The 27,015-nt window shown below is 33.0% G+C and overlaps 4 protein-coding genes across 4 annotated transcripts; 2 read left to right on the forward strand and 2 right to left on the reverse strand.

Annotated features, from left to right (window-relative positions):
- On the reverse strand, positions 1-1,043 carry LOC114422371. The gene is made up of 2 exons (XM_028388688.1): positions 653-1,043; positions 1-580 (listed from the first exon to the last, which is right to left on the reverse strand). Exons 1-2 carry the CDS (start codon positions 929-931, stop codon positions 323-325), a joined length of 537 nt encoding a protein of 178 aa, XP_028244489.1. The 5' UTR covers positions 932-1,043; the 3' UTR covers positions 1-322.
- A 67-nt stretch (positions 1,044-1,110) lies between these two features.
- LOC114424177 (protein ALP1-like) lies at positions 1,111-2,647 on the reverse strand. Its single transcript, XM_028391031.1, has 3 exons — positions 2,546-2,647; positions 1,819-2,044; positions 1,111-1,740 (listed from the first exon to the last, which is right to left on the reverse strand). Exons 1-3 carry the CDS (start codon positions 2,645-2,647, stop codon positions 1,247-1,249), a joined length of 822 nt encoding a protein of 273 aa, XP_028246832.1. The 3' UTR covers positions 1,111-1,246.
- A 7,761-nt stretch (positions 2,648-10,408) lies between these two features.
- Positions 10,409-15,200, forward strand: LOC114423160 (mediator of RNA polymerase II transcription subunit 4-like). Its single transcript, XM_028389790.1, has 3 exons — positions 10,409-10,815; positions 12,327-13,819; positions 14,725-15,200. The coding sequence occupies exon 2, from the start codon at positions 12,610-12,612 to the stop codon at positions 13,774-13,776; it is 1,167 nt and encodes a 388-aa protein (XP_028245591.1). The 5' UTR covers positions 10,409-10,815; positions 12,327-12,609; the 3' UTR covers positions 13,777-13,819; positions 14,725-15,200.
- A 6,940-nt stretch (positions 15,201-22,140) lies between these two features.
- On the forward strand, positions 22,141-23,665 carry LOC114424168 (polygalacturonase 1 beta-like protein 3). Its single transcript, XM_028391021.1, has 2 exons — positions 22,141-22,375; positions 22,453-23,665. Exon 2 carries the CDS (start codon positions 22,585-22,587, stop codon positions 23,614-23,616), a length of 1,032 nt encoding a protein of 343 aa, XP_028246822.1. The 5' UTR covers positions 22,141-22,375; positions 22,453-22,584; the 3' UTR covers positions 23,617-23,665.
- Positions 23,666-27,015: the final 3,350 nt, after the last annotated feature.

A 27,015-nucleotide genomic window follows, 5' to 3' on the forward strand; every position in this document is an offset into this window, starting at 1 on the left:
CAAATTTATAATTTGAAAATTGAAATTGGAAATGTAGACAAAAGGTTACTCACCAAGTTTCATTCTCCAAGATGTGTTAAAGCATAATCTGTCTTTTGGTGAATTGGAAGGGCTTTCACAATAGCTAACTGTTTTGGATCGTCAGCTAACCATTTAATAGCTTTAGCCCATTGTTGTCTATTAAGATCTGGTATCAAAGCTGCCTCACGTAATACTTCTTGAATATCTTCATCATCAACTTTACCATCCATTTTTTCCACCATTCGGTTAAAAGAGTTCGCCATTTTATCCAAAGAAGCTGTTATTCCTTCTTTTTCTCCCATCACTTGTGAGGATGTGTGCCAGAAGAAGTCGAACCTTGTCTTTTTCCTTTTGTATTAGAGCTTGGTTCTTCTAAATCTATGGCAGTAGCACCTAACCCCATGAATTCCACTTCATTTGTTTCTCTACTCATCGCTTCATCAACATCCATAGCAGTTTCAGCTCCATGACCGGTGGCTCTATCTTTAGCACACAAATCCACTATATCTTCCCAGTTTTGAAGCACCTTGTATCGAAACGGTTTAGCCGATTTATGCGACTAGAAAACAAAGAAAAAGTCAAATCCAATCTACTTTGAATAACAAATAGCAACATATTAAAGAATACTTACAATGCAATATTCATTCCAAGCATTTTCATTCTCAACTGTGATCATGTGCTTAGTGCCATCCCAATCAAATCCACTCTGGCCAAGGATGTCACTTACAATCCCATACCACGATCTCCATAATTTGATACGGTTTTTGACATTATCTGATGTGACATTAACATTGAAGCTTGTAGATAACACTGCGGCTGCAGCATTCAATGCTGACCTTTTCCAACCTCCGTCACCCTTGTTGCCCAAATTCCTTTGATCTCTAAGTACATCAGCCAATACACGTTCCATTTCCAAATTCCATGTAAAATAATTTCTTGTTTCCTAATTATTTTTTCCTAAAACTTTTCTTTTGTCCGTCATTTTTTCATTAAATGACTCCATTGAAGTTAATGCCACTTATTCAACCTGCACATAACAAATAGTAGATATGACCTACTTTATTCATTTGACTAGTCCACTGCACAATCATAGAAAATATTTCAAGCAAAGTTTTTATGCAATAGCAAAGTACATAAAAGTCTATCTTCAATAGAAAAGTACAATAGTAACAAAGCACACAAAGTTTGTCAGCAATAGCAAATTACATTTAAAAAAGAACTATCCCTAAGCAAAGTTTCTCCTAACTTGATAGTTAGCAAACATATTCATAGCTAATGTATCTCGAAATCTTGTCCATTCCTCGGTAGCTTGAATAGTTGTGATATCATCTATGACATTATTTTGAACTTCTTCCCTTGATTGATGGACTAACTCTTCATCAACAACAGATAAAAATTCTAAGTCTTGAACTTCTAAAAGTTGATCAGTTTGTTGTTCGTCTCTTATGAAATTGTGTAACACAAAACAAGCATTGATAATTCTTATTTGTGTCCTTATATCAAAAAATGAAGGAGTTCTTAATATACTCCATCTTTTTTTCAAGATCCCAAATGACCTTTCTATTGCATTTCGGGCACTTGCATGACGAAGATTAAATAACTCCTTATAACTTTGAGGGGTGTTTCCAATCCACTCATTGAGATGATATCTAGTCCCTCGATATGGTGCTAAAAATCCCAGACCATTGGTATATCCCGCATCCACAAGAAAATACTTACCTACAATGTTTAGAATAACAAACATAGACTTAAACTAGACCAAAAAAAAAGAAAAAAATTATTTCTAAGAAATATTACCAGTTGGAATTTCAAGTTTGTTTTGACGACGTAATGCATCTCGTAATACTCGAGAATCTCCTGCAGACCCTTCCCACCCAGGTAACACATAAATAAACCTTAAATCTGGACCACAAGCAGCTAACACATTTGTAGAGACATCACCCTTTCTATTACGATATCTAGGTCTCTCATCAGGAGAAACTGTAACCGGAATATGAGTCCCATCAAGTGCTCCAATACATCTCTACAAACAAGACAATTTTTTTAGATTCTAAGAAAATTTTATAATTAACTAATTTCTCCTAACAATTGATAAACTTACCTCAAACCATCTTCACTTGTTTGCTTCCGCACCTTCTAAAGTACAGGGTTGAAAATTCAAATAGTCTTTGCTCACTTTCATTACCGCTCTCAAGACATCATTGAATTGCCTACTTATGGTTTCTTTAGATCTACAATAACTAAATTGCACTACCCTATATTTTAGGTTGTGAGCAAGGATATGTAAAAACATTGTTATTGCTTCAGTTGTTGGAACATTTCTTGTTCTTACTAATCCACCCTTTTCTTGTAAAATTCTACAAAGGTTAAAAAATTCATTTTTACTAAGCCTCAATTGTTCAATGCAATCTTTATTTGTTCCTCTATAAAGACGATTAAGGAAGCTGTGACGTTCTAGTTCCCAATTACGGGTTGGTTCCTTAACAAAATAGTTATTATGATACCATGTCACTACACCAATGACCATATGAACAACACAAGCAGCAGCTAATAAGATTATCTTTTTATACTCTTCTCTTTTACGTTTTCTTGAAGTCATTGCAGTGTCAACTATGCTATGATCCATTTCTTCTCAATCCAAACTGCATGATAATGATATAAGATAATATGTGCATATATTATTTGGAGATTTAAAACAAATATCTAGGTAAAAGATGTAAAACAATAATACTAGTGCAATACAAAGATGATCAACTAAAAACAATGATACTATTAAATAGGATATGAATATGAGGTGAAAAATGATTGAGGAGACATGAAAATGTTTCTCAGAGATTGGATTCAAAATGCGTGGATAGTTTTTTGTTAATAAAAGAAAGTGTACAGTTCATTTAGAAAGGATAGATGGTAAATTTCTCTTCTTTTTTCCTTGGGAAGTTGGCAATTTCTTGTTTAATTTGAGATATTTTGGAGACAAGGTTGAGATATTAATCAATTAACAACTTAAATGCTTCCTCTGTCAAATATAATACAGTATATAATTGGAAGGCAGAGAAAATGAATACAGTATATAATGGATCACAATATCATGTTCACAAACAACAATATTTATCAAAGCAAACCAAATTACTACTTCAATTAAAATATAGGAGTATTAATAAGAAGCATGCATCAAGGAATGTAAGTAAAAGAGAACATAAGTTATGTAGAAAATAAAAGACAACACACAACAGTCATTCCAATGAAAACAACTTAGCCCACGCATTTCATATTATTTTGTAAGATTAATTAGATACCTCTCCAGCGTTCACCGTAATGACATGCGGAGTAAACCATGATCCTGGCCCTGCAAAAAGATTCCATTAGAGGATACCATAACATGCACAAGAAATTCAACCTTTAACTTCATGAGTGAAACAAAGGAGATTGTGCACATTTTTTTCAAATAATATAACATGTAGATATCCAATAGAACAGTGGACACAAGCAAATAAGAAATTAGCATATTCAGGACAAACAAAAATAAAATAAAATACACATAAGAAATGGGAACAGCAGCACATGACACACGGACAAAAGAGTAATTTTGAAAATCAGGGAATCGATAACCCGATGGAAAAGGTCCCAACTCCAAAATTACAGTTCAATCATATAGATAAATAAAAAAATATTTAAGTACAATAACAATTAACAGGTATCACAAAAAGGTAGATAGTTCCATTGCATTCATTTGATTCTTTTTTTGTTTTGCAGTTGTCAATTGCAAACCTGAAAATTCCAGCATTGTTACTAGTTAGAAGAAAGCTCTACATCTGCCAATTGAATAGTTAACATTGTTACTTGTTATTCCAGAATTGCAAATTAGTGATAAAAAATAATTAAAAATAGTGGATAAGTTAGATGATAATTGAAAATTTAATAGTTTATAAATATAAAATGAAATGAAAAGATTTTTAATTTTCTTACTGAATTTCAGAATTCGCTACTGTACATATTTTTAGAAGATAATTATTTTATCCTAAAAATTAGAATTGTAAATTTTTTTACTTCTAATTTTAATTTTTTATGAAATTAATTAAATAAATGAATTTATACTATAATTTATTGGTTTTGTATTGTAAAAATTATATATCTATATAAAAATATATAAATGGGGCATTTACTTTTGATATCCATTTTTATTTAATAGATTTTGCTCCAAAATTAATTAAGAAATTATTAGTTCCTTCTCTTCCATTGCTCATGCACCCAACCTCAATTGTTATCACAGTAAATAAATTAAGGAACAAGTAATTTATCTAATATTTATATCTTGTTATATTTGTGGGACCATCAGAATTTCCTCTCTCCATTATAGTAGCAAGACCTATTCGTTACTGTTTGTGCTACTTTCATTTTCCAATCTTGTTCAGGAGGCAAATTAGATGAATTCCAAATTGTAAGTGTTACAACATAATGATAGTTTATGAATTGACTTAACCTTCTTTGTACTTTTGAGGTTAAGCTGACTAATTTTATGTTCTTCATGGTATTTTTGTTTGGATAAATCTCTCCATAAATACTTATGAGAGAAGAAAATAAAAGAAAAAATGAAATAAGCTTCTCCATAAACTAAAACTAGTTTATGCATAGGTTAAAAATTACCTTTTGGAGAAGTAATATCAGAAAACTTCTACTCATTAGCTTATGGAGAAGCTTTTTCTTTTTAATTTTCTTCTCCTATTAGTGCTTATAGAAAAGCTTGGCATTGTTGGTATTTGGAGGAGTAGGGGCAGTTCTTGGAAAAACTTCGGTGACAAGGTCTTGTCGTAGGGTTCTGGTTGGAGGTTGCATGGCTATGGCCATAACATTTGGCCTCACCAAATTGATTGGCTCTGCTGATCTTTGAATGTCATTGTTTACTAGTCATTTAAGTACAATCCCATATTAGTAGTAATGTTTTTTTTTGGGGTCGTGCTGTGAGTAATCACGGTAGCTAGTATTACTCTTTGATAGATCAAACAACAGAATTCTAATATTTCTTAAGCATACTAGCTAGTATTACTCTTTGATAGATCAAACAACGGAATTCTAATATTTCTTAAGGTCACCACTGTTAACATTGTTGTCCAATTCAAATCCCATCAAATAAATTGACCTTTCTTTCCAATATGATTGGTAGAAAAATGTTCAAATATTATTTACTAGTTACCTACTATTAATAATGTACGTTTATAACAGTTTACTTTGAAGATTTTTAATTATTTTTTTAAAGTAACGAAGAACTAAATATGGATCATCCTAGCAATATGACCTTTGGCTGGAGCATAAATAATACTAACAGAGGATTTCTTTGTTGCTTTCATTTTTCTTTTGTGAGTGCCATTTTTTCTTTTCAGTCTTTGGAGTGGTCCTTGATTGTTACGCTTCAAGATGATGATGATCATGATGAACTATCTATACAACCCAGGCCAACTTAACTTTCAAGTTATCCAAGAGACATCTGTAATTAGACAAGTTTTTTTTCTTTCCCTTTCAGTTAAAATGTGGACTTAATTATTATTTTTTGTTTGAAATAAAATGTAAACACATCAGTGTCAAGCCGGCTACCTTTTCATTACTTTAATTTCTCTTTAATTTTTAAAATTATCGTGGCAATTAAAATTTTATCCTAAAGTTCTTTTTGCCAGGTTAGTTAATTAATACAACCAGATGAAACATTAATTAGCACATATCAATTATGACTTCTGTAAAAAGGGAATTCAGAGTCGGGGAAAAATTCAAATATTCACGATAGTGATTTTGATGAATACTAATATTTTTTACTTCAACAGGATAAACAAATGATTATTTATGACCAACCAGTTTATAAAATCTTCAATATAAACATATACTATTAAAATAATTTTACATGCAAGTGATCCCATGAGATGGATTTCAACCAATGATAATTATGAAAGGCACCAACAGGTAATACAACAACGGAGAAATTTAGACCCTAAAATTAATACAACAACGGAAAATGGCATACTAGCTTAAACTTACTGTTTGTGCAGACAGTTAGGTTGGGATTCTATATCTAGAGAAGATCATTCTATTTCACTCTTGAGAGGAGAAGTTTTTCAAGCCTTGGCTACCTTTGATCATGATAAAACACAACAAGAAGCATTACGCCGCTTTCAGATTTTGTTAGATGGCAGAAATACTTCTCTACCTCCAGCCAACATTAGAAGGGTAACATTCATAATTTTTTTACAAGACATTGCTTCATTGCTTTGATTCTACTTATTTTTTACATGTAGACTTGAAAAATACTTCCAGGTTGCTTATGTAGCTGTAATGAGGAATACTACCACAGAAAATAGGACTGGATTGGAATCCCTAGAGTTTCTATAGGAGTACTGATGTATTGCAGGAAAGGGAAAAATATTACGTATGACACAAGCATTTAAACTAAATGCAACTTCTCAAATTCCATAATCCCCATTATAGTAGCCAAAGCGCTAAGTCACTTGATTAAATGTTGTTATAAATTCATGCAGGTTCTATAGCATCAAGTGCAGATCCAAATGTAGTTATAGAAGTTCTGAATCTTTTGTTGTCTGATGCGGTATTATAATTTTCTTATGCAATTTCTTGTTATAAGAAGCTGAAATTCCTTCCTGTTTGACCTTTTTTTATTTGATTTCTTCTTAGATTCCAGATCAAGATATTATTTATGTACTAGCAGGAATAAGCAATGAAGGCAGTGAAACTGCTTGGAGATGGTTGAAGGTATGTGCTTCCATGGTAACAAGTTCTTAGTTGCTCTTGTGCTTTCATTACTAATATACCATATAATGTCCATAGGAGTAGATCGGAAAATAGTTCTGACTTCTGAGATTCATCTAAAACCAGTGAGGATTTGATAAAGACCACACTGACAGTGCATGCAAAGAAACCATTGCAATTCAAGGTCAGAGTTGTGGTGACAGTGAGGAATAAGATCAAAGAGGATTTCAAAGAGACTATGTTGAAGCATTTGGATGCCATCAATGATAGCATAGGAACAAGAAATGTTGTGCTGGAGCTTATCAGCACTGAGATTGATCCAAGTAAGCCAGCCTTTCTAATTAATAATTTTCTTTTCCTAGCTAGCTAGCTAGGTGTCACAAATTAACCATTTCTTTCTTCCATCATTTTAATGAATTGGTTCTACTACTTAGAAACGAAATCTCCAAAGAAGAGCAGCAAAGCAGCTGGTCGAAGAAATCCAATTTCAAAGCAGAGAGAGTTAATTATACAACTGAATTCATTGTGGACTCGAATTTTGGAGTCCCTGGAGCTATTACTGTGACAAACAAACACCAAAGAGAGTTCTTCTTGGAAAGTATAACCATCGAAGGGTTTGTCAGTGGAGCAGTCCATTTCCCCTACAAGTCGTGGGTACAAGGAGAGAGGATATTGAGGAAACAAGAAGACACATTCATTGAGGTCAAAAGATTCATTTTGGGCATGACAAAAATGAGCAATTGATCAGTTGATTGCAAATAATTTTCAATTGCAGTCTTGGGCCAGGCAGAACTTGTTATGCCCATAGTTGTGCCTCAATAATAGTATCATTAGTTTGCTACAGATATCTAAAGATTTATTGCAGTAATGCTAATCTCTTCTAAAAATCAAAGGATGTATTATTTACTAACATATTTTGGTGGATAAATTTTAACTCCAAATCATCATGTCTTTTTACTATTCCTAAAAATACATAATCAACAAGTAAATACCATCATATTTGAGTAAGATGCTCACGCTACCTTCATAGCATTGCAGATTTATTAATGGCAACAGAAGCCCTGAGATAGTCATGGGTGGGATTATAATTAGGAAATAAGAATAAGCAAAAAGCTTCCAATAGATTAATTTGGGGATGACCATCTTTTTAATTGTATACAATGTGGAATATATTTGTTATGCATATAGGTTACAGTTTTAGTGGTTTTAATGATTTTGTCAACCAAAAGTATGGATTAGTTGCTCCTCAGAATCTATGAAATTATCTTTTAACTAGATAGTACTGTTTTGGTTTCTTTCTAAAGTAGAGTGTACATCAACTCTATCAATGGATTTTTCTTTTTTTTAGCTGATGCCTATTCAACATCTTTTTCTCCATCTAAACAATTCAAGGTTTCTCTCTTCTCCTAGCTCATCCATCTATAAAGACAATTTAATACAAACAGTACTCAATGCAATTAAATACCTCAAGCCCTTAAAGAAGGGCTAAGGGTGTGAAGTTGAAGTAGAGTCTCAGAATGTTTTTTAAGAAAATGTTGAACTTCAACTTGATCTAGGAAATTTCTATCTATTAACAAGATGGAGTAGTTATCTAAGTTGCTTGAAGAAGCAACAACAAGAAACCAGACTGAGGGAAATAAGGATCTTAACCACAATGAGAAGGACTATTTGCTTCCTAAAGTAGTTGAATTCTCTGAAGAGAATAGACATGGGGGAAAAGACACATCTAAGGTAGAGCTTTCAGCCAATGAAGGACTTAACTCAAACAAAGCTTACAGGAATAAATCATTGATGACAGAGAAGTGGAACCTTGGAACCAGAGGAATAATTCCTCCTTGTCTTTTACCCCTTGTCTGCAATCCATGGTAGCAACAGGGTCTGTTCTGCCCATAACGCAAATAATTATAATGATGGGCAGCATAAAATGGAAGTTGCAATCATGAAATCGTTGTTTAGATAAGAAGAGATGCTTCATAAAACAAACAGATCCAGAGTTGGTGGCAATGGTTTGCTTCATAAAACAAACAGATCCAGAGTTGGTGGCAATGGTTTGCTTCATAAAACAAACAGATCCAGAGATGCTTTATAAAACAAACAGATCCAGAGAAGTTTCAATATAGGCTTTCAATCTCATAGAAAATGAAACATAAATAAAAAAAATAAGCAACCCTTATAACTACAAAAATGAAATCAAAATCAAACAAACATAAAGTTGAAAAAAGAAAAAAAATACAGAGATGAGTGAGGGAGAGAGGAACTTACCAGTGAGAAGAAGAAATGTCACGGAGAGGGACGCTGCTGAGAGGGAAAGAGAGAGAGAGAGTGGTGTGCTGAGAGGGAGAGAGCTCGTGCATGCGATGAGGGAGAGAGCTCGTGCGTTCGATGAGAGAGAGGTTCGTAGCGTGGTGTGAGGGTTACGGAGAATTTTAAATTCTTTGCTTTTTTATGAGAATTTCAAATTCTCTGAAATTAGCATATGAAAATACTTTTAAAAATGACAGCATTTTAATTACTTTTAAAATATCTCATCCAAACATATTACATTATTAAAAGACAATTTAATATCTTTATTGAAATACTTTACTTAATTAAATTTCCCCATCCAAACACAGGGTAAGAGAAATTGGCTGAGAGTAAATTCTTTTAGTACTCTGGAGCTGTATACAGGGGAAATAAGAAAAGGTTTTGTCAATCATTCACCTAGTAATAATTTCTTCTACTCCAGTTTCTGAATAATAGAATTTCAAAATCCTCTCTTCATCTCAGGATTTCCTATTTCTCTTTAATTCATCGAATTTCTCATAATTCCTTGAATTACCATATCAGGTATATTAATTTCAAAGACTGGGGAAGGGAAAAAAGGGTGCGTAGGTGGAGTTGCGGTGCCATTGCCACCATTGCAGCGGTCATCGCCAGAAATAAGAGCAGAAAGACACGATAGGAGGAGATGTAGGAGACCGAAAGAGAAGGAGAGAAGAAGGAAAGAAAGAAAACAAAGGGATTTGATGAACAAATGAAACTGATGTTGCATGAGAGTATGTTTCATTCATGGATGGGGTGTGTATTCAAACTCTGAAAGATGGAGTGTGTATTCAAACTCTGAAATTGTCTCATGTGCCGGAGATGAAGGGGGAGGCACTGCCACTATCGGCGGTGATGTTTGATGAAGCAGGAATCGGGAAAGAGAGTGGGAAAGGGATAGAATGGGAAAAGGGAAAATGAGAAAAAAATAAACAATTTAAAAATCAATATGTCCAATGGTGTAAAATAACTTTTGCATTATGGAAGGCCTAATAGATAAGCACTGAGAACATTTCCCATGACAATCTTGCCTAACATTTTTAGGTCCCACGTTGTCATATCAATCTTAATAATTTTGCTAATTTTTTATTCCAATGATAAACTCTCAAAGAACCTTTAATGTCCAACCACATGTTTCTATTTTTGTATTTAAATTCTAATTTATTTGTATTTTGAAATGATAAATATACTAAAACATATATATTCTTGAAGGTTAACTTGTTTCTCTGAAAATTAAAAAAAAAAACATTACATTGACTTTGGGTTCACAATAAATATATTCTTGAAGCATAACTTGATGTTTCCTCCATCATCTATTAATTCTATTATCTTCAAAATAATTACATTGTGTACAATTGAAATTACCTCTCAATAACCTCTTCTAATTTTTTTACACCCTTAATTGTGGAGTTATTTTAGAAATTTAGCAGTACTTGATTTGGGATTAGAAATAGGAAAAGGCTCGGATCTCAGAAAGAAACGGAAAGGAAAGATCTAGAAATTTAGGAGTTTTAAACTTTCTCTTTCACAGAATACAAAACCCTAAAACTACCAACGTCACCCAACCACCACAACCTCCCTTAATAGCCGCCGCACCACCATAACCACCAACTCCCCACCCGCGACCAACCTCCGACCACTACCGCCGCGCCGCATCGTCTCCGACGCCAACCAGAACCATCTCATCCACCCTTCATCCGCCATCTTCATTCTTAGGAACTTTGGCTTCGAGCATTTATAAAGGTAATATCTCAATTTCAAATTTGTTCTGTCACATTGATACTAGAAGGTATATATATATATATATATATATATATATATATATATATATATATATATATATATATATATATATATATATATATATATATATATATATATATAAAGATAATAAGTCTTAAGAAAGATGTGAGCCATCAGAGATTAGCATATTGTACAGAGATCAAACTTTTATATTTCGTAGTAACCAATTACTATATATTGTCTGGAATAGATATTGAGAAGAGTCTAATTTTTTCTTTTGTTGGGAAGGTAACTGATGTTCTCTGTCATGTAGTGATCTTTCTTTCAATCTTTTTGAATTGCTTTATGGCTTGTGTTGCATTACATGAGTTACTGCAGTGTAGTTTTGGTTAACTTATGGTGCTCCAACTTAAGAGAATTGGTCAGATAAAAGCTTACTGTAAGTTGATGTATGCAAATACTGTTTGGTCCTTTTGCTTTGACATTCAATGTGCTGCTTAGTTTATGAATTGGGATTGCTATTCAATTTCAGAAATCTTTTTATTTTTCACATTCTTTGACCATGTGTGCTACTGATTTCTGTAAAACAGAGTGGGTTTTCCTGTTGTTGACTGAAATTGAACTTTATATCAGTACAATAGCATCTAACTGCGTCATCACTGATGCAATTGAGTTTCCATCTAACTGCATCGGTTAATTAGTCTTAATGTCAAATATGTTTAATGCTATTATGGTTTAATTAGCGAATATATGTTGCCTGCAATCAAGCACTTGGATGTAGGAAATAAAGGTCTTGGTTGGTGTAATTTTGTATACAAAACTAAAAGGGAAACATGACATTTATAAAAATTAATAGCTTGCAGGCATATCAATGAGCATGCCTTGGCTATTTATATAAAAGTCTTGAAAGAACATTGAATGAGTATTGATTCTGTGTTTGTCGGTTTGCTTGGGATTAAATGATTCTGAGATTTAATATGAGTTTATTAATCGTTGATTTTCAGTGTTGATTATGTTCTTTGAGAGTTAATTCAGAATGATTTGTTTTACTTTTTTATTCTAAGAACCAAGTTTGTCGGGATGAACAGTTCTCCACGCTGGCGATCTGAGACCTGCTCTCCAAGGGACGAACACGGACGGGTGGCTTTGTCCTTGTGATGCTTTTAGTTCCTGAGAAACTCTTTTATTTATTTTTATGATGCTTTTCAGCTTTGTGCTTCATTCTTACTTCTTAGTCGTTCGTCTGTTTGATTACTTAGTATGTTTTGGTAGCTATATGTTTTGATAGTGTTTCTGAATTGTGATTTTGTTGATTCTTCAGCATTTCACATTTGTAGATTTGTGATTCTATGATTTCCAGCAATTCATTATGCTACAGTTTTACTAATTTTCTCAATGTTATTGCTTTTTTTTATCGTCTTGCATTATCGTGCTACAATTTGTTACTGGCTTAAACATCAAGGTTGTGTTTCAGCCTTTTAGTTAACATCAAGGTTGTGTTTTCGTTGCAGGTGCAGAGACAGAACATTAAAGCTGCTGGTGCTTTGATTCTGCTATGGAACATTGAGGCAAAGCTCAGCATCTTAAACCCTGTAACTGTGAGAGTACAGTCTCTTGCTTGCGCCTTTGCAGTGAGAGTGATGTCTTTTATATACCATGGTGATTCGGTGAATGGAGATAATGCTTTGTGCGCCTTGAACCACAAAATTAGTATTTTCAACCTCTACACTTAATTTTCCTTTCTTCTTCCCTTCATTGCAATCTGTTACCTATAGTATTTTCTAGAACCACAAAATGCTTCAACACCAAATTGTTCAGTCCCCTGCTAGGCTAGGCCTCGCAAATCCTAACTCCCCATCAATTCCAAACCCTACCCCTCCGAAGCTCCCTCCAACACAGACCCATCACCCCCAAGACCGCAACTCCTCAACCCCTTCTTCAGCTCTCTTGTCTCTCCTCCCACCCCTCCCCAGAGCCCAAGCACTTCTTGCCCAAATGGCTTCCTTAGCTTCCAAGCTCTTTGATGTTTCCCCTAATCGGTCCCTTTGGGTCACCGCCTTCCGTGGATCCCTTCCAACTTTCCTCTCTTCTCATTCGTCTACCCCACTTGACACTTCTCCTTCTAATGCCAAAGAAATCATCTCCCTTTTTACTGTTCTCCAAACCCAAATCTTTGAAGCTGTTGCTGAACTCCAAGAGATTCTTGACCTCCAAGATGCCAAGCAAAAGATTGACCGCGAAATTCGCTCCCAAGATTCAACACTTCTTGCATTTGCCAACAAACTCAAAGAGGCTGAGAGCTGCCTCGATATCCTTGTTGACGATTACTCTGATTACCGCCGCTCCAAGCGATCAAAATCTGGAGATGATGATTCCATGACTTCATCAACTGTCTCGTCTCAGCTGAAGCTGTCGGATATATTATCATATGCCCACCGGATAAGTTACACCACCTTTGCACCACCAGAATTTGGAGCTGGCCAAGCTCCTCTCCGTGGCGCACTGCCACCTGCGCCACAAGAAGAGCAAATGAGAGCTTCGCAATTGTATAATTTTGCTGACCTTGATGTTGGATTGCCTAAAGAAGTTGAAACCAAGGAGAAAATTGTTGAAGCTATTGTTGAGCCTCCACCACAGGTGGATACCAATGCAGTTCCGAATTTGTCTGCATTTCAAGGAATGTTACCTCCGATGCCACCTGGCTGGAAGCCGGGAATGCCTGTGCAACTGCCAATTGATTTGCCACTGCCCCCGCCTGGGTGGAAACCAGGGGATCCTGTGCCATTGCCTCCCATGGACTCGCTTCAAATACCGAGATTTGCAGAGCAACAAATGCAACCTCACATTCCTCAGCCCAAACAACCAGAAGTTATTCAAGTGCAACCAGTTAATTTGGACCTTGGAGGAAGTGATACTAGTGATTATAGTAGTGATGATGCCAGCTCTGATGATGAAGATTGACAAGTTTGCAAAACTGATCAATCTCAAATTAAATACTCTACAGGTGAGGGATTTTGCACTTGATTGTTATGTCACTGTCAAGTGTCATGTTATGAATACTTCTGTCAATTGTTTCCTAAGCATTGAATTTTAATATGATGTTTTCAGCATTGAAAGGTTGAGTTGATTGAAGTAATGACATAACTTTTCATCACCTTGTTGGCCTTTTTAGTATTGTATAATGGGGATATATCCTCTGTCTCTGCTGGGGGCTTAGTGTTTCTGCTATAGGCTCTGGAAAGCACAAAGCATATCTGTGCTTTTATAACCGTGAAAATATCAATAAGCTTTGCACCTATACTAGTGGAGGGTTGTGTTTTCTACCTGGTTCTGATATAGACAATAATGTGAGCTGCTAATATATTACTATGAAAAAGAATATACATCTTATCGGCCTTGTTTACATTTTTTTTGTGTGCCATAAAAATAATTTTTTTTTAAAAAAGCTTTACTTTTTCAATAAATAAAAGAATGTTTTATTCTCTAGAATATTCCTCCTCCTATATGCTCATTCCTCACTTAATAATTCCTCCCTCATCCGCACGTCATAAATTTACATGGAGTGGTAAATAGTAATCATTTTAAACCACCATTTTTAATTCTTTCACCCTCTGAAAATGCTGCACTCATTGTATTCTGTTTCACCTTCATTCACCAAGAAACCAATGCACTGCAGTACACCAATGCAGCACACAATTAATTTTTCCTGGTCATCCATTTTTCACACCCTTCTGCATCCATCTTCACTCATACAAATACACATTAACTTTCTCATCACACATATTTTGGACGTGGCACAAATCATGAGACTCTCTCATGATCATATTCATTCGCAGCATACAGCACATGAGCACTCACCTGATTTTTTACTCCCATACTCATTGATGCTTTGATACATACTACACACAGGAGGGCTATTGAGAGAGAAAAGGACTAAGAAGTATGAGCAGTAGGGGCTGGAATTGAAGCATCCCTAGACATCTAGCTACATCAATCAATTTGAGAAAATAATCCATTGCCCATTGGTAACCCACCAAGATTTTGTTTCTTACTTCATTTACTTTTTTGTCCAAACTCAGCCTGTAGAAGCTAAATTTTTAACAAGTTAATTCTGATATTTTTCTGTGTATATATTGTTCTCACTTATTATTACTGCATTCTGTAGAGGTAGCTATTGAGTTCAATGTTTTGATTTGAAACCTCTGAATTAACGGAAAAAATAGGTTCATGGTTCTTCTATTTTATGCTGTTAGTTTGGAAATTTTTATTTGTAATTACAGCATAATGCTGTATCCGTAATTACGGTCCTCATTTACGGTGTGTTTGGTAGAGAAAGAGAGAAATAATATTGGAGAGGAATTTTGTACTTTTTTTTGGGACCTACACATTTTACACTCTACTTTAATTCAAAAAATTATCATCTATTTTTATTCTCTCTATTTCCATCCTCTAAACCAAAGACACCCTTAGAGTTGACTGGTGTGTTTGCATCAGTGATCACTGGCTTAGACTTAAGGGTTAGGGTCTTTTGAGTGATCTTAAATGTGTTATGATAAGATGCATCTAGTGCTCTCTGTTTAGTGTTTCTGTTTTGGTCTTGAAAAGATTAAATTATTGCTCATATGTTGTTGGGAAACTTGGCATGAAACTATCTTGAAGAGTGCTTTGATTACATGTGAATAAAAAAAATGTTTGGGAGTAGAGGGCTCAAAGTGAGCCCGAACCCTGTGAGCCAACCTGGCTTACCATGGGTTTGGGCCTGGCTGGGCCCAAGAAATTGAAATTTTCACAATATTAGCAGAAAATTAACCCAGCTCACTTAACCGGTAAACTAGCATTCATGATTCACCTAAAGGTGAGTTGAGGTTGGCTTGGTTGTTTAATGCTCAACCCGTGGTGGATCAACTTGGCCCAAGGATTAAGGATTGAGCTGTTTTGACACCCTTATTTGGGAGTTTATGTCTTCTAATTTATTATAATTTGTTCTATTTGGCAGAAAGTCAACTAGAATTTGACACCTTTCATCTTAAGTTCTCTTTTTCCTTTTTTTTCTTTTCTCTCTACCACTAATTGTCTTTCAACATTTTGATTATACTTTTATTTTGTTTGGTATTGAACGATTATTGAAACAATTACATTTCTCCATAAATATGTAATTGGCTAAAATATAATTTTGGTTCATTATTTAGATTTTTTTGTTTCAATTTGGTTCTTTAATTATATTTTTATTTTATTTTAATCCCTTTTTTTGGTTTCAATTTGGTTCTTTAAGTTGAAAATGTTTCATTTTGATCATTCCATTAGTTTTTTGTACTAATGGATGATATCTCTCATATTGTGTCAAAATAAATTCAAATAAGACCAAAATTTTATTTTAGCCTATTTTATTTCGATTGCTAAACACTTGTTTCTAATATAGATTTATTTCGATTTATTTTTTCACTACCACAATGGTTGGGTTGTGAAAGATCTTTTCACCATTATTATTTTTAGCTTTTTCTAAAGCTTTTCATTTGAGTTTTTACCATCATCGTGTTTTCAAGTTTTTAGAGCAAAAGCTAGTATTCCCAAATATCCACCTTAATAAATACATTGAAAATGTAACACTTTATGTACTTTCTTTCCACAAAAAATAGCAGGCACTTGCTATTTACACATCCACTTTTACTAAGTACAACCCATCAGTTTTATTTAATTTTAAACTATCCATTATACCCTTTTTCCTTAAACCGTACACAGTACACCCCTTGGAACCCTCTTTTTCTCTTCCGTAAACCCCCTGGAACCCCGCATTTTTCTCTTCCGTAAACCCCCTGGAACCCCGCATTTTTCTCTTCCGTAAACCCCTCTACACTCCTGAAAAATTCTTAGCACATAGAGTGTGGTATTATTGAAAGCCGTAGATACGTTTATGGTGGTGGGCTAAAGGTTCGAATGGTTCTAGTTTTATAATATGTGAATTGCATCACATTTTATCTGGAAGGTTTTTAATTTGTTCACTTTAACCTGCCATGTATGGATGCTGGAGTAGTACTCGAAACTTGGTTAAGATAGGTGGTCATAATATAGTTGAATTTTAGTGATGGATACTTAATCGTTTTATAGCTGTATGGTTTTGTTGCCATAAATACGTTATAGAATGTTTCTTAGGGTTTGAGAAATTACGGGAAATGTATTGATTTGGAAGGGTTGTTTTTTGTATAAGTGGTGCCACATGCCTGTTTTGTTTTCTTGCAACTACAAGATATTCTCTGCATGTTCTCTAACTTTTGTATATAGAAAAGAACAAGCATCATCTGGTGTGTCATGAAATGAAGGGGGCTTCTCCATCTATTTTTCCAATGCCTTATTTTGTCAGGTCATATATATAAGGGGCTGATAAGTTGTCTTTGATTTAGTTAGACAGCATATGGTAGACAACTTAAAATGATGCTTTAGGCTCTAAAAGTGCCTATCAGTCCTATACGGTATCAGCTGTCAACTTTTATACAAGGGTAATTAACACTCACTCGCCTCAGATTAGGAAAAATAACTCTCCACCCCAATCCCATAAACTCTGTTAACTTGAAGGTTTATTTTAGCCATATTGTAAACGTGGTTAGTCCAATATCTCCTAACACTTAACTAAGGTGCACGAGTATATGGTTGTCCCTCTCACACACAACCAATCTATGCTAGAAGCATTAAAGCACATTCATCTCTCTATTGTGATGCAACCTTTAAGCATAGTGTTTTCTAATGCAACCTTTAACGCCAACAAATTGTTTGAAGACGCAATATTCACTTTATGGACGTGGCTCAGGCACTTTGAGAAAGATTTTACTACCCATTTTAACCAATGGTCAAGTAGCATTAGACAAGGCTTTTGCATTAGTAGAGGATAGCTTTTTTGACTAATAGATGTATATTACTGTACCCATATAATGGTTCCCTCTCAGACCTGTTTGTCTGACTTTGGAACCATTGCTATGGTACTCATACTGCTGTATTACAGTACCTCTGGTACTCCTTTCCTTATCTATAAAATATTATCTTTGCTGATAAAAAAAAATCTCTCTATTGTGATTGCATTCAAAGCACATTCTTCGGGAAGCATAATTCTGTAGGGAAAGTGCTTTTTATTATTTCAACTAAAAATTAATTAACATGGCAAGAAATCATTCAAAGCCATATTTATAATTAAGGCGTATAATAGGAGTTAATGATGCATGTATCTTAAAATGCAGTGTCACATGAAAGAAAGCACAAAATAATATATAGTATTGATGAAATTATAATATTATACAATAACAAAGGGGGAAGATGATTTAAAATTAGGGTTTAAAGAACAATAAAGATAGGAAGAAAATAGGATTTTAGATAGGGTTTAAACATTACTATTAACCTTTATCTAATAAAGACTATCAAATATGCATCATCTATCTAGATTATATTGCTATCTTGGTTTACAATAATTCTATAAACAAGAATAATTTAAATTTAAATTATAAAATATAAAATATTTTTTTTTTCATTATCAAATCTTTATTATGATGACAAGTTTGTAATTTTAATCAAGAATTTGTTGAAATAATTTAATAAAATAATAAATAATTCTTTATCAAAATTGATAACATGATTTTTTTATTAACAATAACCATGATTACTCCTTTCTCCTCTCCAAGAGTGTATTACACGAATCAAACTCAGATCTTTTCTACAAACTCAATTTGTATTACTAATTGAACTACATCCATTGAGTATAACATAATGAATTAAATTTTGGGCATATACATTTATTTTCAATATTATTTTAAGATTTTTAATAAATAAGAGATCAAATTACAACCTAAAATAATATGTGACCGTGTAGTTTAGCAAAAAAAAAAAAAAAACATCATATGGGTTCAAAAGACATTATGGTACTTCTTCCGTTCCTAAATATAAGACTTTTTCAAGTTATCTTTTGTATTAATTATTTTTTTTTATCCAAATATCTTTTATTACTTTATAATAAATTTTATATATTTAAAAGATAAATACAATTATTCTCTCTTATAAGGATTCGATAAGAAGGATAACACAAATTAATTACTTAGGTGTGAAAGCAATTAAGTGAAAAGAGAGATTGAGTCCCAATAAACTGAAGGGTATTTGATAAAATAATGCAAAATTGATAACAAACTTAATACTACTAAGGTTATGTTCAAAAAACTAGCTGAAAAGTTAGTTGAAAGTTAAAAAATTTGCTTATTAAAATAGAAGTGTTTGATAAAACTAATAGTTGAAAAGTATAAAATGATAAAAAATTATAATATCATGATTTATTTAAAAAATGTAACAACTAAATACATAAATATATCAAGGAGAAAAGTGAAAGAAAATATAAAAAGTTAGAAGCTAGCGTTTTAAAGAACGTTACTTCAAGTAGCATTTAAAAAAATATTGAAAGTTATTGAAAAACTACTAAAAAAAACTTATTTACTGAATAACCAAATGAATTTTTTAACTAGTAAAGAAAAAATAAAAACAAGCAAAAATGTCTTGTCGAACATAACCTAACTTTTTAACTACCAACTTTCAAGAACAAAATAAATTTTCCGTTAATTTTATCAAACATAATCATAACCTAACTATATTAACCAACTCTTTAAGAGAGTGAAAATTAATTAAAAGAATTTTATATTTTGGGATGGAAGTAAAAAAGTAAGTTCTTAAATTTTGCAAAAAAAATATATATCTGGATATTTTGTTTGTAAATAACAACCAATCTTTATCAGACTGACCATTTTGTTTCCCCTAATCGACCATTCGATCATATATGTTACGGAACTGAACTGATCAATTTAGGCATCGTTATTCTTTGAATCACTCAATGCCCTTAAATAATGCACAAAGTTGATATAAAACAAAGTTTTCTTTGGATGTGGGGTTTCTATATTCCAAAATGGAGCAGGGAGAAAGGGACATGAACCATGGATGGCTTCAATTTAGGCATCGAGGTAATTAAGTTGCATAAATGTTCATGTTCCGTTTCCTGAGGGAAAATGATAATAGGCTGTTGTTCCATATATTGTGAAGACTAAGATATATGAAATTCGTGGGAATCAATAATGCGAAACTGCAGATAATCGTGGGAATCAATGTATGAAACAAAAAGCTTTTATGCTAACAAAAGGTGTAATTCAGTCGGTTGAGAGGTGCATGAATTATTGTAAACGTTAGGTTTTTATCTTCGATTTCTTAAGAATAAATTTTTTTAGTGTTAATTAATCTGGTGATTTAGGCATACCCTCATGTTGTTTGTCTGAATGCATGCATCGTCATAATTTCATAATGAAAATGTTATAATTGAAGATAGCAGAGCAAGAAATGCTAAGAAAGTACGTAGTACAATATATATAATAATAATAATAATAATAATAATATCAGAGCAGAAGAACTATAGGTGACCTCAAATTCCAATCACCAACTCATAGTTACTAAGATTGCTCTAAAGCTAACTGGGGACCTTGCATTTATTTAATGAATTCAATTTTATTATACGGATATATAGATATTTTTTTTTATATAAACGGATTGATATTTATTGTTCTTAGATGCTAGGAATTAGTTATATATATACCCATTCGATTACTTTTTTCTGGTCTAAGCTACTAACGGGGACGTTGCATTTATCATGGCTTGCTTTTAATGAATTCCAATTATGATGATAAGGATATAACCAATATTGTTTGTTTATTAGTAGTAGAATTGGATACAAGCCATAAGCTCTTTTGAGAGCTTCTCTACTGGATATATACTCTATATTTTTAGTAGAGAAGCTCTCAAAAGAACTTATGACTTGTATCCAAACAAGCACTAAAACAAATATTATCAGGAGTTATTGAGATATTGGTTAAAGAACTAAAAAAATAAATATTTTTTAGTGAGATATACAAAATTTTATTGTCATGTAAATGACATAAGATCTTATATCGGCATCAATCCTTTGAATTTATACTACTAAAAGCATTTAAAACATACACTTTCAATAGTTACTATAAAATTGTCTGATCAATTGCACTCAACCACGTATCCTGATATGCTACCCTCTCATCTTTTATTTTTCTTTTGCATTTTAAAATACAGATCACCACTGTTTTGCTTTTACCTCCTGTTCAAAGCACGGGCCAACTTCTCTAGTTTAACAAAAATTTGTTCCCGAACCATTTGATGCGGTGTTTCTTGTATAAGTTCTGTTGTTTATACTTTTCACTAAAAAAAATTACTTTCCAGACCAAGGATTAGTAGAAAACAAAATAAACTAAGTATTTACTTTAGTAATTCTAATATTGAGTGAATTTTTATGTATGATTCTTAAATTTATATGGTATTATAGAATCCATATAACTTAAGATAAACAATGATGTAGTATTGTAGATGCTTTAATAAAAAGATGGATATACATATCATACAATTTGCTTAAAAACCACCAAATCTTTGTTAAAAGACCAAATCTTAGCAGGAAATTCTTACATATTAATTAATTAAATAGAAAAGCTAAATGTTTTATTAAAAAGAATTATTTTCCTTGCTCCCATTAAAGGTAAGGGAATAATGGGTTGGCCCGTTAGCCGCTCCTACTACTTTTCAGGGCCCATCCGAAAAAATTAAGAGTTTTTCACGGCCTATAAAGCACTCTGTCCACATTGCTTTAATTCGTTCGTGCAGATGCAATCACTGCGTCGTCAAGAAGCTTCATCATACCATTTTATATTTACACTGATAGATAGCATTAACGTCCATCTCTTTCTCCATTCCCATTAAACTATTAGCATCACAATGAAGCAATGACATAAAAGAAAGATGATTCAAAACACCAAAATGTAGAGTTTTAAGTAAAAAAATAAGGTATATGTGAATTGAATTTTTATTATTAAGATTTAGGTGACTTAAATGGAAAGTAAAAGATTATATTTTATTAGATAAATTTTAGTTGAATGGATGCATTGAAAATTATTTTTGTTTCAACTTTTAAGATAGCTTATTTATTATAGTTGGTGATAATCTTCAGTATAAATAGAAAGCATAATTAGTGGAGAAACACAACAAATGAAGAGAGAGTGTGTGAGAAGAGAGATTGTGAAACAAAGTCACTTTGTTGAAAGAAAAGTATTTTTGTGTGAGTGTGTTATCATTTCTTTTATCTATTGTGGGTGGTACTCAGGTTTGTAGAGTGATACACTATTTGGGATGAGTTACAATCTTATAATCATTTATGTAATAATGAAACGGTTTCATGAACGTAGTCAAAAGGTGTCGAATCACGTTAAATTCTTGTGTTTGTTATTATTTTTCTACTGTGTAATCTTTATTGTGTTCTTATCATATTTTGTGAATATAGATAATTTTATTTGTGAGAATATGGATTATCCAACAGCATTCTCAACCCTCTCCTTATTCTCTTCTTTCTCTGGTCACCACCCATTGTGAAAACCAAAGGAATTAAAGTTCATTCATTTAAAAAATAAAGTAAAGATAAAAATAACATGCACAACCTCAGCACTCTTTCTTCATCCTTCTTTCAACACTACTAACTGTAAGCATAGTTTCTCTTCACTCTCAGTGCTGCAACACTCATTTTATGATCAATGTAATGTGTGTTTATCAATGCAGGTTGGTTACGGTGGTCGCAACTTAGGAGATAAAAACCCGTTCACCCCGAAGGCTTACGTGGCACGTTATTGGGACAAACACGTCCTCAACAACTTGCCAAAGCCGTCGTTTCTTCTCTCAAAAGCATCCTCAATGAGCGCTTCCGACACGACGTCGTTTGCCAAGCTCGCCGCCGTGAACAAACTCTCCACGCGCCTGCCGGAGTTCTGCTCCGCCGCGCACCTCCTCTGCTTCCAGGAGGTCCGGCCTAGCCTCGAGAAACACACCAAAGATGCCGGTTTTGAAACCTACAACGACGGCCAGAACTTCACCAATAACGGCATCTACTTCGCCGGCGGAATCGACGCCTTCAAAAACTACTCCAAAACCATTCTAGTGAACGATTTCCGGCGCTACAGTCGCAGCTCAGCCGGCCACGGCGAGAGCTTCACTGGCTACGGCGAGGACACCAACGTTGCCGACAAGAGCTTCCACACTTACAGCACCAACGCCGGCGGAGGCTCCGGCGAGTTCAAAAACTATTCCAGCAACTCTAACGTTCCCGACGTGCGATTCGCCACCTACTTCGATAGCATCGGTGGGAGAACACAATCGTTCTCAAGCAACAACGAGGACGACAACTACGACAGGCAGAGTTTCCAATCCTACGGCAAGAACTCCGCCGACGCGGCAAACTCATTCGCCGGCTACGGAACAAACTCCAACGTTGCCACGTTGGCTTTCATAAATTATGGCGTTGAGATGAACGTTCCAGAAGTGACTTTCAAGAGCTACGCTGTTAGAACTCACGCTAGCACTGAGAGTTTTGCTAATTACAGAGACCAGGCTAACATAGCTGATGACTCGTTTCAATCTTATGCTAAGAACACCAAAGAAAGGACCAAACTGGATTTCAAAAACTACGGGAATTCTTTTAACCCTGGTTCGGATACTTTCAAAGGCTATGCTAAAGGCGCAGAAGGGGATCACAAGGTTGGCTTCACAACCTACAACGTTAACACTAATGCTACGTTTAAGGATTACGCCAAACAGGGCGTATCCTTTGCTAGTTACAACGTATCTTTCTCTTCCTCTTCAGAATCTAAAACTATTAGAAGCAGTTTTTCTCCTTTTCTGATAGAGATAAATTGTTTCACCCTTTGGAAGAAAACCGTGGGTATGTAATAATCACTGAATTATATAAGCATGTGTTTGTAAGTGTGTATTATATGTATATCGTTTTGCCATATGGTAGGGTTAGCATGATTTCATTTTTTCAAAAATCTAAATAAAAAATTAAACTACCATAAAATCATCAGTTTGAATTTAAAAACTCAACTTTTTCTTTTTAAAAAAACTATCAATTTGAATTTTTCGAAAACGAGTTTAAAACTAATTTTTAAACCAGTTTTAAGCTCAAAATAAGTGTTAATTAAAGTGTTGTAATTGCAGATGCATAAAGTGTGATGGCCATTACCCCCATACTTTCAATTCAATAGTATCGGTAGTATCCTCACCCTTTTTTATGTTTTTAAATTATTTGTAGGGGTGGAGACGTGGAGTGGTGAAGCAAAAGTAGAGAGTCATAAAAGAGAGAAAAGAAAAGCAAAGTTTCAATAAGCGAACCTTTTCTAATAGATGAGCTCAGAAAATTTGTGCATGCCTTGTCTGTTAAGACCTTGTGTTCAAAATGTACTGTAGCGGTAGCTAGTGGCCATTCTTTGTTCACAACCAACAACAAAAAGTTGTCAAAGTCAAATTTGCTTAAACCTTTGACCAAAGTTTCATGATCGAAGACAGTCCTAGCTTAAAAAATCAATCTTTTAAACAAGAGAGTTTCATAACTAAAGAAAGTACTAGTGTACTGCTACATTAAATATATTATTTTACTCTGACATGTGCATGACTCATAAAATCGACATCCTATTCAAGAGACCACGTTCACGGCATTTTTACTCCATTGGCATTGATCTTCTGAGAGGAATTCATGTTTTTAACGAAAACCAGCTCAATGACGATGAAGATGTGAGGTCCACGTACACTTCAAAGAATAACGTAGCACATGCCTCCTTCATAATCGCTTTATTGGTTTGGGGATGGAGAGAAAAAGTTGTTGGTCTCTATTACAACAATGCGTTGTGAATAAAAAGTGAGACCTAAAATAAAAATGAAAAAAAAATATTTTAAAAGATAAAGTGATATATGAAATTTTTTAGTTAATATGTGTAACTTTTTTATGTTAAAAAATTAATATAATAAATGCTGAAAAATCTATATTTCAAGATTTAATTGTTTTATTCTTAAGTCGGTGTCAAATATGTATTTCCTTTAGGTGCATGGAATGTCATTCAATAGATATCACAACAGCCTTTTTGAACTTGTGTTAAATTCAGATTCATGAATTCAAATTCCAGCTCAATTTGTTAAATTTAAATTCAAATTCATGTAATTCCTTTGCACATTGTTGTTTGTGCTAATTAAATGTACTCGACCACGGTACGTACGTGCAAGTTGATGGTCAGAAGGGGCCAGGAAATAGGAATTATGTGTAGTCTGCAAGTAGATATAGTTGGATGGACATAACTCAATAAACATGTGACTAATTAGAGGCAGGGATATAACATAAGTTGAAGGAAAAAGCATTTAACATTAAGGAGAAAGAGCTCTCCTTAATGTTAAATGAAGGAGAAAGAGTTCAAGTTAGAGACGAGAGTGAAGGAGAAGAAAGAGTTGAAAATTCAAATCCTCTTCAAAAATACATCTACTATGAATGGTACACAACTACATGCAAGACCATGAATAATTGTGTTATAAAATTATAGAAAAATATGAACTCCTTTAATGATGTTAGTGAAAGTACTTGATTTTGTTTTAATTTGTAATTTATTAATTATGTCATTTTAATTAATCATATCATTTTTATTATTTTAATGTTGGTTTTTTATGTTGTGATAATCGTGTGATTTCAGTTATTTTCATAATTTTAAATAAATTTGGAAAGAATTTTTTTAAAGAATAATTTAATTATATATTTTTAATTTTATTTCACAAAATAATAATCTAGATAAATCTCATAATTTGTAAAATTTAATCATTTTATAGATAAGATATAACTTAATAAATAAATTATTGATAAAATGTAAGAGAATGATTTTTTTTAGTGGGATCCATTTAAGAACCCAAGCAAAGATGTTAAGACGTTCGAGAGAATATGTGCTTTTATTAGCAAAGAGTCAAAAAATGAGTGATGTTTGATGTATATAAGTGATGTCCATTTAAACACCAAAAAGAGTTTCTCCAAAGATACTTCAAGTGTGATTTCTAAGAATCATTCTCCTATATATCCAAAAATTAATATCGTCGTAAGTACTTTTAGTTTCCACCATTTCCACCATAACTTTTAGGTTTTGCCATGAGTGGCTTCGTTGTGCACAACAAACAATCACCAATCTGTAGAACGTGGGGTGGGCTATAAGATCAATTGGCTCCACCCATGCATACCACCATCCAAAGTCTTTGTTTCAGTGAGATTCAAGCTCCATAATCATGAGCTAGGGAAGCTGGGTCACCCACATGGCTGGTAAAATGATGAAGACAACAGAAAAAAAAAGAAAAGAAAAAGAAATATATATATATATATATATATATATATATATTAATTAAGAATTGAAGAACACTAAAGATTACAATTGATCTACGTCATGAGAGTTATATTGATAGTGTCGGTGAGAAGTTAGAAGGAAGCCAAATTGTTTAATTAAAATATGCAAGTTTGTATAAAAAAATTGTTAAGTAGTATTAGATTCAATTTTCTTAAATAAAATTTTGGATTTATTTATTGTGAATGAAAAAAAATATAATTAAAAGTAGAGATTTCATGATGACAAATCAAATTCTTCAACTAAAAAAATCATGAAACCGACAAAATCATCTCTAGCAATAGGGTTTACTATTTATGGCAGAGATGAGATCTAATAGGGAGTAATTTGCATGCTGAGTTAGGATACACAAATATTGAAAAAGTTTTTAAATATTATTTTTTTTTCTTTTGTCTTTATTTGATTTTGAATTTGAACCTAAGCCAAGGTAATCAATAATTTTTTTTATCTTGTTTTTGTAATGATAATGATAACATAAATAAAAATATCAGCATGTATTATTTTAAAACATTAATATATATCAACTAAAATTTGTCAGAAAAATCACAAAAATGGTATACTTTTTAAAAAATTTAAGGATTATTATTATAATTTTGAAAATTTTAATAAAATTTCACTGATAGAAAAAAGTGTATTTAAGAAATATATGTTAATTAAAGTGTGTTAAACACTTCTCCTAATGCAAAACAGCAAAAGTAAACAAAACAATGCAAGATTGGCAACAAATTAAAATACATAGTTAATAAATCCCTCCTATGAAACCAAATTAACTATTTAATGACATAGTCTACAATAAAATTCATTTAACTAGTTATTGCATTGATTAATAATTAACTGCTTACAAGAACTTCTGCAATTAACTATATATATATATATATATATATATATATATATATATATATATATATATATATATTCAAATAAT

Source organism: Glycine soja, chromosome 8 (genome assembly GCF_004193775.1).
Source record: "Glycine soja cultivar W05 chromosome 8, ASM419377v2, whole genome shotgun sequence".
Classification (NCBI taxonomy): domain Eukaryota; kingdom Viridiplantae; phylum Streptophyta; class Magnoliopsida; order Fabales; family Fabaceae; genus Glycine; species Glycine soja.